The 13478-nt window shown below is 43.6% G+C and overlaps 1 protein-coding gene across 3 annotated transcripts in view; it reads right to left on the bottom strand.

Annotated features, from left to right (window-relative positions):
- CSGALNACT1 (chondroitin sulfate N-acetylgalactosaminyltransferase 1) overlaps positions 1-13478 on the bottom strand; it is a 311827-nt gene that overhangs the window by 81612 nt on the left and 216737 nt on the right. For all 3 annotated transcript variants that reach the window (XM_079143355.1, XM_079143357.1, XM_079143356.1), the window contains exon 4: positions 8562-9489. In XM_079143355.1, coding sequence (XP_078999481.1) covers positions 8562-9201 — 640 coding nt within the window. In that variant the 5' untranslated portion in view covers positions 9202-9489. The remainder of the gene's footprint in view (positions 1-8561; positions 9490-13478) is intronic.

Raw genomic sequence — 13478 nt, 5'->3', positions numbered from 1 at the left:
TTTTTGAATAATTTATTCTGGAATTTTCCAGTGAGTATTTTCACACTGTGGTTGACTGTGGGTCACTGAATCTGAAGAAAGCAAAGCCACAGAAGAAGGGGACTACTATACCAACGTCACTCTCCTCCTTTTGATCACTATGCCATGATTGTGCAAAGTGCTGGCCCTGGGAAAAATGGGTCAAGGGCATATAAGAACTCTGTACTATTTTTGCAAGTCTTTTATAATTTTTAAATTATTTCAAAATCAAAGCTCTTTTAAAAGTGATTTAATTATTAGATTCTAAATTAAGAATGAACTAGTCATGCCTAAGAAAAACAAAATAACTTTCTAAGGAAGCTTCTCTCCACACTCACTTGTCCCCAGTCCCCTGGGCATTTGTATTCTTCAGTTTAGATTTGAAATTAGAGGACTAAGCCTTAGTAGCCATGGAATTATTTATATGAAAAATATTCTCCTATCTAAACAACTGATTTCCAGTGGAACAACAAGAGCCCAGCAGATCGGTAAAGTGAGTACTGTGTGTACTTTGGGTTTCATATAAACTTTTCCTACCAAAATGTTTCAAGCAACTCCCTACATAGATATATTGATTGTGCAGAGTATACAATGAGGCTCAGCAGCTGAAAGCCAAGTGAGCCCTGGATCCCACTTCCAAGGAAGGTGCTGCACAGAGAGGGTCAGGAGGCCAGGCCCCTCCACTCACCAGCACCAGGTGGGTGGGACTTATGGAAGACACTTAGCTCAGCTCCAGATGGGACGATAGGGAATGCAAAGGCAGCTGGCTGGGAGGGCTCTGCAGTCACTGAAGAGTGAAGCTTGCTTTTTCAATTACTGTTGCTAGCAGTTCTCAGCAAAGACTGGTTAAATTTGAATGAAGGACTGTGAAACTAGGGGAGGAAATGATTGGTGCCCTCAAGCAGAAGATGCTGCTTTGTAAAGAATGAGAGCCCTTCTGACTGGAAGAATCAGAAAAGATTTCCGAGAGGAAACAGAATGTAAAACACTGATACACAGAGAGCCTGAGCAGCCCCAGTGAGGCGGGCTGCAGAGGAGAATGTCAGGGCACAGAAGAGTCATGATTGACCGGCAGGAGGGCGGTGGGGGCAGGAGGAAGTGAGGCTGGAAAGGGAGGTGGGGATCAGGCTGCGGAGTGCTCCAGGATTCTGGGTTGATATAAAATCCCAAACATACATATAATATTACATTTTGGAGAATATGACAGAAATTTTAACCTTGTCTCTGCCCTTAAGGAACTGACAAGCATGCCAAACAGCTCTTTAAGGGCACACGACGAGGTGTTTTGAATTCAATATTTTCTCCTGACTCTTTCAAGTCCCTGTCCTTTTTATCCATAATGCTGCAAAGATTCTGAAAGAAGCGCAGCTTCTGAGCAGTTTAAATACAGCTTTTCATGCCGAAGGCTTATAAACACTTGCTGTGGTCTGAATTTCCCCTCTAAAACTCATGGTGAAATTTAATTGCCTTTATAAATGTATCAAGGGTCAGAACTTTTTAGGAGGTGATAAGGTCAAGAATGGATTAATGCCAGATAGCCAGGCACTGTGGAGCACACTGGTAATCCCAGCAGCTCAGGAGGCTGAGACAGGAGGATCACAAGTTCAAAGCCAGCCTCAGCAACTTAGTGAGACTCTCTCTCAAAATAAAAAAATTAAAAGGGCTGGGATGTAGCGCAGTGGTTGAGTGCCCCTGGGTTCAATCCCTGGTACCAAAAAAAAAAAAAAAAAAGGATTATTGCCATTACCACGGGCATGATTCAGGATGAGCTCCACCTGATTTTCTCTCTCTGCATCTAACGCATACTTACCTGCCCTTCCACCTTCTACTACTTTATGATGGAGTGTGGAGGCCTCACCATATACCAGGCCCAGGCCCACATGCTTAGACTTCCCAGCCTCCAGAACCATGAGCCAATGAAACTTCTGTTGTTTATTAAATTACCTAGTCTGTGGTATGCTGATATAGCGGCACAAAGGACTAAACAATGCTGCATGTTCTTCTGTTGGCTGAGTTAATAAATCGTCTTAAGCATCTTCCTGTGCCTCTGTTTGTCCTTCCTGGGATCTCATGTTTTTCTATCTGATCAAAACTTCTTCCCAAGAATGTCTGTACAACTCTCCAGAGTGGGCCTCCCGCAAGGGTGTTTGTATGCCTTGGTTATGTTTTTAAGATTTCTTTACATCATTCTGGAACCAAAGAAATGTGTATTTAGTCAGAGGCCTTCAGAGCATGAGAGGTGGCAAAGTGGAGGGCTGGGTTCTCAGGTTAAGGCAGATGCAGGCTCTGGAACCTTGGTTCTGTCAATCATTAGCTGGCAAATCTTAGGGATGTAACTTAACCTTTTCGAACCTCAGACTCCACGTTGTGAAATGGAGATAATGAGAGTATCTATTGCACTGGTAAAGAGGAGATTAAATAAAACCATGCTTGTGAAATATCAGAAATAGTGCCTTGTGCAGGTGACAGACATACAATCATTAAGAATAAGCTGTAAGTAAGGGCCTCTGACCACTGGGATCGCCAGCATGATGCAACTCTTCCAGCACCCACAGCAAATGTAAGGACGAGGGCTACTTTGGGCCCAAGAGCTGAGCTCACCACCTCCTAGTAAAAGAGGGTCTTCTAATTGTAGTAGCACATTTTCAGATTCAGAGCATCTTGTGCCTGTTCCAAGGTCCTCATGAGCTACACTTCAATGACTCTCAGGTCCTCTTTGCTGGTAACACTGGTCTCCCTCCTAACCCTATATCCCAGTCCTGTTCTCAAGTCAGTCTGTCTTCTGGTACTCTGCCTCTGCTTCCATTCTGTTCCCCCTCAACTTCAGGAGCAACTCAAGTCCCACCTCCTCCAGCCTCATCCTGACCATCTGCTGGCATCTGCCCACTGCGCCAAGAGTCAGTCTCCCCGATGAACCCTCACTCACTCAGAGTTCTGTCTTCTTCAAAGGCAGTCTGACACCTGGCTTATCCTCTTTTCTTAGGCCCCACGCAGTTCAGACCCTGCACACAGAGCACACTGATTAAGCCTCTCTGCAGGATGTCATTCACAGCCCTGAGGAAAATCAGGGGACCTGATTTTAAAACAATTGATCCTTTCCTGCAAACACCACTTCCTGTCCACGGTGGCAGAGAAAGTTGAAATCTGAATAGTGGCACTTGTCACAAAAAAGGGCTGAACCAACCACTGCAGTGAAGGTGGCCCTCTGCCTGCCTCCTACCATCCACTCACACGGAGCACACGTCCCCTTCCGACTAGGCTGAGACCCCAGTTCAGGTTCCCTCTCTTCTCTGAGCCTGAGCCCTTCCTAACTACTCCAGGCAAAGCAAGTTCCTGCATGTGGGTCACTCCATAGCATCAGAAATTCTGTCTTATAACATGTACTTAATATGCAACCTAAACCAGGAAGAACAGTGACACCTCAATTAAAAAGAAAAAAATTAAAAATTAAAAGCTCCTGGGAACTAAGTTACTTAAATAAGGATAATGAAATCACTAACCACAAAATTATAATACAAACTCAGACTTGCCAGTTTCTCAATCTCACAACAAAAGACTCCACACACAGGTTCCATCTTCCCCAGCCTGTTGAAGGTCAGTGGAGTGGATTCTGAGTAAGGGTGTTGGAACTATACAATTAATCTTCTAATTCTATTGTCTTTTTCTTTACTCTTTCCTCCTGTCCTCTCAGTCTTGGAGGCAGACTGGCCATGTAGCTGGCAGGGCCCAGTGCAAAATGAAAATGTGGGGTCCTGTATTCAAGAATTATCAAGAATTTCAAAATACTCTTCAATAGCACAGCATTTATTCTTACACGGACTCTCCTGTTGGCCAGGCCCAGATGGAGGGTCTGGGGTGTGGATTCTTGTCCACTGCTGAAACCAAGGCTGGGCTATTTTCTTTCTCATAAACACCATAGAAATAATTTACTCTTTTAAGTGAAACCTCAATCCTCTTATTTGCATTTAAGCCTCTTAACTAATTTTGGAATCAAAAGCATCTCTACATCCTCATAGGAACTTAAAGCATCAGCAAACAAATGGGTAGATGTCAGAGAGGGAGAGGGACAGAGCAAATGGATGAGGTGAGAGAGGAACCAACTACCACACAGGCTGGCTCCCTACTTAAAGGCAAGCTGACCTGGACTGAGTTCTGCCACTCTCAATCCCCTGTAGACACTGGCTGAGAGTTTAAGGCCTAAGTCAAGATCTGAACCCCACTCTTCCTTATTTCCACACCAAGATCCCCAGATGCTGCCCAATGCCCAGAAAGAAATGCATCAGAATGACTGTCTTACCCTTTCTACCCGACCCCACAAAGTGGCCGACAGAGAGACACTGCCTGAATGCAATGAGAAAAGGGTCCATTTCCTGCCACTGGCACGTTGCTCACCAATGGATGACTCTAGATTGCTCAAAGCCAGACCTGGAACTGGATTTGATTTGTCTAGATTTGAGCAAAGTGGTCAGTTACAGAGTGTCCCTTAGAGGTCACTTGGAGATACAAAAACAATGGAAGCCCAAAACTCAGCAATGTCTCCATGAAGTCTTGGCTGTGGAGAACAGAGGTTGGGACCAACTGTAGAGTCTGTTACTAATTTTTATACCAATTTCTATATTCCCTTGTTTTAAAGTGTATTTCATACCTCAGGGTATGCTTCACCTTTTCTTTTTTTTTTTTTTTTTTTTTTTTTTTTTTTAAAGATAGCATCTTGCGAAATTGCCCAGGCTGACCTTGACTTGAGATTCTCCTTCCTCAGCTTCCTGATTAGCTAGGATTTTAGCATAAATTACCATGCCCAGCATATACCTTCTATCTTAATCCATTGTATGCTGCTACCAAAATAAATAAATAAATAAATAAATAAATAAATAAATAAATAAATAAATAAATAAATAAATAAGCTAACAAGCAAACAAAAAGCACCCACCACCCCAAACTGGGTAATTTATAAAGAATAGAAACATATTTGCTGGTGGTGGAGGGACTACAAGCTCAAGGTACTAATAGGTTTGTTTTTTGTTGAGGGCTGTGTGCTCCAGAGGGGAGGATCCCCATGTCCTCACCTGGCAGAAGGTGGAAGAGCAAGCTACTGAAGGCTGCAGGAAGCCTTTTTTATGAGCCTTAATTCCATTCATAGGGGGATGAATCCTCAGGACCTCTTAAAGGCCCCACCTCTTATTAATACCATCAGGCTGGCAAAACCTGAATTTTGGAGGCAATACATTCAAACCACAGCACTCTCAAAACTTCTTGCAGATCATAGCGTGGCTTTACCTCACTCCAAAAAAGACTCTTAGGACGTCTGACCCCCTCTCACCACAGCTCTCAACCTGGAGGAGGATGAGCTACACAGGCCAGTGACATGAGGGCAACCCATGGAGACAGCAGACCCAAGTAGCTGGCAGAGGAGTTCTACGGTCAGATGTCTGGACTGCAAAAGAGGAATGACTCAGAAGGCTAAATGGTTTTATGAGATGATGTCACACCCATGTCCACAAGTTCTAAAAACACTAAATCAAAGCCAAATGCTGTGCCACTTGGACTTCCATGCCCGTGTGTAGGTCCCACACGGAAGGAGTAACTGCACTGCAGCATAAAGGAAGGGGCTGTCCGTTTCCTTGAGGAGATCAATGGTGAGGCATCGAGGCCCAGGGCCTGATCACACTTCTTTTTCCAGATGATTGAAAACTATTAGTTTGACTATGTAAAAATACAGCACAACAATCGATACCAATGAAACATCTGGGGAAAGGAGGCGAATACTGCTTCCCCTATGTTTAGGGAAAGATGATAATTAAATCATATAGATAACAAATTAAAGAGTCATAGTGTGCCATTCTCTCTGGAAGCTTCACAAATTGTAGAGTTGCCACAGCCAGACTAGACCTTCTAGGTCATCTATCTGAATTTGTCCTCTTATAAGAGAGTGTCCCTAGGGTAGGTGGCTTGCCTTGGATCACCCAGTAGAGTAGATGACAGAGACTCCTTAGAAAAGGTGGCTTGGCAAGGCTGTGAAGAAATGGAATCAACATCTGAGGTGGGGCCTGCAGGGCCATGGACAGCATGCACATTGAGTCTCATTCACAAAGGAGGAACCTCAGTCCCGAGGTCTCCGTCAAGTCACACAGTGCCCCATGCTTGGGGGCATCATGCCACCAGCCTCACAGTTACCTTTAAATTTATGTAACTATTACCACCTGGAAGTATTCCATGGGCTTTGATTTATCCCTTCCTTCTTTTTCCACAGACTCTTGCTAAACTGTCCCAGCTCTTGGACTACTGAAATCCCATAAGCAAAATCATCCTCTTTAAGGCAACTTATGCAAATAAGTTATTTTAAAGGTCTATTTCATGATTCCAAGGTCTTCATCACTTGCTCCAAGTTACCATAGAAGACAGATTTGATATCCAACCTTTTCCACTCCCTTCTTTCTCCTTAGCTAGGTGTGGACCAAACAAGACACATGAGCCAGGATTGAAAAGACACCTAAGTGTAATTCAGTCTGGTTACCTCTCTGAAACAAGAATCATGATTTGCAAACTCCTAGCCAAATGATCCCTACTTAAGCACAGCATTCTTGTAGTGACACTAATCTTACTTCTTCTGAAACATTATTAATTTCAAAGTTCCTCCTTATTGAACTTAATTCTACCTCTCTGCTTCCTCTGGTTGAATCTTTCAAAATACCTTGCTTCCTAGGAACATAAAAGATTGCCTCCAAATCTTTTGCTATCACTAAAAAATTTAAAAATTAACCTCTGTTGCTTTTAACTGTAAATTCTGTATAAATATATTTGAAGGGCTTAACTTTATTTGCACATAGGAATACAGTTGTCTAGACTTCCATGAGATTCAGAAGATACATGTGGACTGATTTGCATTAAAATATCAGCCATGCTCCACTCATGAAAGCAACGCTAGGCGGCTTTGATGAGCGTGTCTCTAGCAAAAAAGTCAGTCAGATCTCAGAGCAAATAAACACAGGGACAATATGCTGGTGCCACTGCTGATTGAGGAAGTCAGGTCTTACATATTAAGAAACTATACACAGAAAAGCAGGCAGACTTCAAAAATGAAGGCAGATTAGAAATCACAAGGGCAAACATTCCAAACTGCAGGCATTGATTTGCAATCAAGTTCTTTAGAAATTGCTTTGTACGTGGGCAGCTCCATGTAGCACACTTCAGGGACAGTGGCAACTAGAATTTTGTAAATGATGTTTAATGAGCTTCCCCAGGGATCAGCTAGTAAGATAATATATGTGGAAATGCTTCATAAACTGTAAGGCACCATAAAATTCGAGGCTGCATCACCATTATATTTTGAACTCTTACTGAGTGCTTGCCACATGCTTATCATCATACTGGTTTGTGGATGAATACTCCAGGCATTTTTCATATCTCATATAAATGAAAAAAAGTCTTACGCCAAAAGCTTGATCTTATAAATGATTTCTTTACCTGGCTCTAGGTATATGAAAAATGATGCTACATTAAAACTGCATGAATTTATGGTTCACCTATAAAGTGGAAAAGTCAAATGACAGGAAAGTGCACGAAGAGAACAGGCATAAATAGCAGCAGGAGGGTTTCTGATATGACAAAAGAGAGTCTGTTTGCAGTAGGTCCGTGAGATGGCTGCATAACAAAGCAGAGAGTGGGATTGGGTGGACATAGCTACGTTTCTGGGCAAGTCAAAGTAAATTCTAGGTAGAAATGGGGGAAAGAACTAGATGCCCTTGAAGATACCACTTCCCCCAAATTATTAGTTGATTTTGAGTCAGTAATAATTTTTAAATTAATTAAAAGATACTAATGAGTCTAAGAACTGGACAAGGCAGCTGATTTCTAAAATTAGACACAAACACAAGTTAACACTTGGTTGTCTCCTGCCCATGGAAAAAGTTGAGTCAGGGTCCTTCATTTCCATCAGCTTGGACGATGTGTACAACAGACCCGCTGCTGAAAGGTTCTGGACTTGAACTTGCTCCTGGGTTCACATCCTGGCTCTGTCACTTGCTAATCAAGCAACTCCAGGCATATAATTCATCTATAGCTCCATTTCCTCCTCCCCTAATGGGGTCCTTTCGAAGAAAAAGTGAATCGATTAGTGCAAAGTTCCTCAAACTGCTTGGGTAAGGCGCTCAGGCCTGATATCCAGGCCCAATTCCTAGACGTGCTTATCCGAAGGGATAGAGTGAAAACTGTCTATCATAGTCTATTGGGTTTCAAAGTTTTATGTCTATGTTTTGTTCGCTTTCTTCCTTCTTTAAAGTAAAGGAAGACATTCTACCTCCATCTGCCAAAGAGAAGCTGTGGCGTCAATGGTTGTGGTCTCCGTGAAAAAGTAAGTGGAAACAGATGTTTCCAAAATATAAAAATCCATGACACATTCTTTGTGTCCGTCACATCAAACTTGCCACCAGCTACCCAAGAGCCCACTGCCAGCCTCCTGCAGCTGCAACCTGCCTAGCAGCCAGAGGGGGCCTCAGATGCCCTTCCTCCCACGCACCCCAGTTCCGATTCACAAACACACAAACCTTCTATGAAATCCGAGGCTGTGTAGGGACGCTGATTTGGGCTGCTCTCCCCAGGACTGTTCAGGCTCTCCAAGGCCGACTCAATGGCTTCCACCAATTCGTCACGCTTGTCTTTCCTCACCGGCTTCTCCTCGGGGTGGCGGGTCAGGCCAGTCTCCAGCTGGTATACTTTTTGGAGGGTGAAACTGTCGAAAGGCACCGCTGCGTACTCGGTGGCCAGCTTGACGCCGCTGTGCACCTCGGCCTTGTCCACCTGAGCGCGCAGGAAAGCCAGCAGGTCGGCCTGGGCTTTATGTGCGGGAGCAGGTCCGGGTCCAGGACCGGGGCGCAGGCCCGCAGGGTCGCTGGCCTGGTCCTGCCCACTCCGGAGCTGCTCGCTGCGCCCCTGCAGCTCGTCCTTGAGCTGCGCGATCTGTCGCTTGAGGCTGCTCACGTAGTTGCGGTGCTGCTCCTCGCGCTCCTGAAGCACCGCCTGGTAGCCCTCTTTCCCGGTGGGGCCGTTGGCCCTGGGCAGCCCCAGCTGCTCCTCGTCGCCTTTGGGAGTGCAGGCCAGCATGTAGAGGACGGAGATGGCGCAGCAGAGCAGCACAAGCAGAACCACCACCCGAGAAATCCACCCCAGCAGCCCGCGGCGGACCATGGTCACTCAGGGGAAGGCCATGCGTCCAGCGTGCGCGGCATCCCAGAGCGGCGGGGGCCCCTTGGCAGGGTTTCCCGAACTAAACCCCAGCAAGCGCGCGGCTGGGACTCCCTGCTCTGCTTTCATCCATTTCCTTCTAGAATGTGACCTGCTTCTTGGAGTCAACAGCCACAGGAGCCAGCTCTCCTACTTCTAATGGAAGTTCTTCCAGGCAGCAGCGATGCATTAACGGGATCCTCCAAGTTCATTCCCATTGTAATCTTCCTGATGCACCTGAGAAGCGGGGACCTGGGGAGACACAGGGGGCAGGTACACTTAATGAAGCTAATAACACCTTGTTTTCATGCACTGTGGCAACCAGTAGTCAGTAGGCCTCTTGTGATGTTTATGGGAAGCACTTAATACCAAAGATGGTTAAATACTGGTAAAAATCTGTAGATCAGGACACAAAGGTGCACTGGCAGTGTGACACATGTAATGAACAAAGGACACAGAAAAGTGATGGAAAATAGGGCAAAATGCAAACTGTCATTTTCTCTGGGTAGAGTGAATTTTCTGCTTCTAGTTTTCTGTATCTTGTAAATTCTCCACAATGGTACACATTTTGATGATTATAAAAGGAAAAAGCAAAACTTTAAAGACAGTGAAAATGTAGTCAAGGGACTTTTCAACCAGGGCCTGGGCAGTAGGGTCAGGGGTGCAATCATGTGAACTCTGTGTGCATCTACCCAGGGCAGGCCCGAAAGTCGTCAGGATGGATCTCAAGATTTGCGAGGATCTGGGAGAGCACCAGGAAGTTTAAGTATGCAAGTAATAAATGTGGATGGTAACACTCTCTGAGGGATCAGGGACAGTTGTGCCCCTTAACGCTCCAATCCTGCTTGAAGACAGGGCAATGAATTCACTTTAGAAAGGGATGAGGGTGGGAGAAGAAACATCAGAAATACTGTCTCACTGAGACTCAAGTCCAGGCATGTCTATTCCATTGTCCCCAAAGAATTCTGTGTCCCGGTTATTCATCAGTGACTCTCAGACAAATGGCAAGCTTTGAACCCCAACTCCAAATCCTTGTAACAAATAAGGAGCCAACCCAACTCAGTGGCTCCACTAGCACATGGTAGAGGACATCTCCTTGCACATTCCTCTTTCAGTGTTCTTCCTTCTTTAACACCCTTCCTACATCCTCGCTACTCAGTCAGAACAAATTAAAGAAGAAAGTGATTAATGGAAATTAGATCAAATTAAATTTCTTGTTTAGGAACATTTCTGTACAAACTTCTTAGCAACATCTTTCTGTATCATTTCTCTTAAAAATAAGCTCCTAAGAGTCCCGGTGTTTTACACTTTGTGAAAACCTGACATTGTAAATAATCCCTGAGATAACTGAATTTTCTTTAGATAGTCTCTATCCAACCCAGGAAGCCAGATTCCAGGTTAATAATAGTCTCACTGTTTCTGTCCCAGTAACTGTGTGAATAAGGAATTCAGTCCAGTCAATTACCACCTCTAGGACCCCGGGAGGAGAAGGATTCCACTGTCTTTCTCTCCATGCTAAAGCCACAGTAATAATCCTAGGTTAATTGACCCGATCGGAATGTTCACCTGCTATGTTCTGCATCCACCTGGAAGTTTCTTCTCTATTGCCAGGAGATGTGCCCTTACCGCTACCAATCCACCGCCAAAATAATTTATTTCTCCATTTTCCTTAAAAATTCAACACATAACATTTTCTCTCTAATATTCTCTTTAGTACTTCCTTTGGCCTGAGGAGTCTCTACTATAATTTAGAACAATACATAGTTATTAGTGCTAAGTTTAAAGTGCATGTTTTGCCCTGGAAGCCTTTTCTGTCTGATGAAAATCTGTGGATTTGTATAATTACTATAATTCTGTGATTAAAAACATCTCAGCTTTGGTGTTCAGGCACCTTGCTGTTTTTAATGGAATCTCTCAGATGAACTCATTATATCCAAGTATTAAATTACCAGTGAAGACATGCTATCACCTTATTCTTCCATTTTAAAGACTTTTGCTTTCAATAGATCGTCATTAAAGACAAAATAAGCAAATCGAAAAACAGACAAAAAAGGTGGAACATTTTTGTTGTGGGACCTTAACCTATACAATCTTTCTAACAGATTTTTAATGGAATAATTGTCATATTTGCATCATCGAAATCATGTTGGTTAACTGAAGTAATGTATTAAGGCTATGGTTAAAGAAATTTAAAACTGTAGAACATTATTTTGTTCTATTCTAGAAGTCTCTTTAAAGTCTAGTCTGGCTTTTGAAATTCACTCGTATAAATTTCAAGGTAATTTGTATTCTACTCTTTGGAGAAAAGGAATAAAAGGAGAAAAAAAGCCCCAGATCTTTAGGAAAAATGAACTTTTAAAATGACAAAAAAAAAAAAAAAAAAAAACCATAAAATCATTGCCAAAGAAGCAGTAAGAAATTTTTCCTTTAAAATATCAGGAGCAGAGAATGTATGTCAGAAACAAAACTGTGCATCCTTTAATAGACAAACTATTTCCTAACGATTCCAGCAATCTAGTCTGTAATTAAAAATAGTAAGTGGTATACCATAGGGTCTAACATTCTGGAGAGGAATGTTTGCTTGCTGAAGTCAGGAGAGGCGGATTCTCTGGAGACCTCAGGTCTTTTATTTGGGCAGCACAGAGTGTCATTCTGAAGAGTGGGTGCCAGCAGCTCTGCCACCTTCAGGAAAGACACTGGAGGAGACAGAACTAGACCAATGCAGGACTGAATCACAAAGGCACTGTGTAATCTCCCTGTCTAGGCAGAGGGGTTGGACAATTAGAATTAACATTTATAAAGTGTTTACTGACTTGCAGATGGGAAGCACCATGTAATTACCGAGCACTACGAGTTAGAGGTGACAGTGAAAATATAGCCTTATGCGATCACAGCAGCACTGTGCTACTATTTAAAAAGCTTAGAAAAGGTACCAGATTTTTACACTAGCCAGTCTCTTAGGGTGGTGGAGGAACAGGGAAGAAGTGGAGAGTAAGAGGGAGTCCCTGCCAGTCATCAATTTGAGGACCCTTCAGAGAAGAGAGATGCATATTTCTGGAGTAATAGAAAATCTTCTTGCTCACCAGGTTTCTTGTCACCTTTTAAAACATCCACGCTTAACTGACTGCTTTGCCCAGGACTTTCCCATCCCTGGCAAAACCCCCAAGGATGGTTCTGCGATGCACCATGTCCAGAACACTGGATTTATTGATGAGACTGAAGGGGACATTCAAGCACAGTGGCTTTACTGTCATTCTTACAACCTCTGGGCAACGACATGTTGGAGAGAAGGCTTCTTTATGGCCCTTTCTAACAGATTTCTATTGAAATAACTGTCATATTTGCATCATTGAAATCATGTTGGCTAACTGAAGCAATGTATTAAGGCTATGCTTAAAGAAATTGCCCTGGGAAATCTAATGGCTGCTACTGAGCACTGCTTTCTGGTGCTCACTCTGGTCTGAGCCCACAGGACCAAAGACTCTCAGACCAAAAAAAATGTTCTCTGCGTGGACAGTGTTCATCATCTACATGTCAGAATAATCCTAGGAGCCTTTTAGCTGGGATATGCAGATTAGGGCTTGCTTAATAAATGATAGCCTTTCCTGAGCTTTTATGGCTGGGCATCAGGCAGACACAGTAGGCCCATGTCAAGGAGTCCAGCAGCGGAGGGTTTTGCAAGACTCCAGGAGAATGCTGGGTAGCAGCTCTGACATCCCATCCAGAGCAGGAAGCATCCTGGACTTCCCCAATAACATAACAGTGACCCAACACTGGCTCAGAGTCACAGTCCACACCATCTAGGACCCTGTCTTTATTCATCCCTATAACAAACAGGCATTAAGCACCTCCTGTGCTTAGTGTACAAATTCCAACCTCAGCTTGTAGAGAAACTCAGATGTTCTCAAAGAACTATACTATAATTTGAGTCCCTAAACAGACAAATTTGGCATTAAATAGATACAAGGTGTGAATGCCATGTCCCCATCTACCATTGTAGGGGTCGGGAAGGCAGAGGGGAGGATTTAAGAAGTATATAAAATTTAAAATAACAAGTACAAGATAAATGCTATGAATCATTGACATTTGTTAAGATAGGCAAGGGGCTCCAGGTGCTATGTACCATTTCATCTTCAAGTGGATGCTCCTAGGAGGTGAGACAAAGATAGGTCTAAGTTTGGTCCAGAGCTTATGACTTCCCCCCTCAGCTGTGGTCAGTGAATATCAGAATTTCTATGAGT

This window comes from Sciurus vulgaris (genome assembly GCF_902686455.1).
Source record: "Sciurus vulgaris genome assembly, chromosome: 5".
NCBI lineage: Eukaryota > Metazoa > Chordata > Mammalia > Rodentia > Sciuridae > Sciurus > Sciurus vulgaris.
This window is presented reverse-complemented; position numbering and strand designations above follow the sequence as displayed.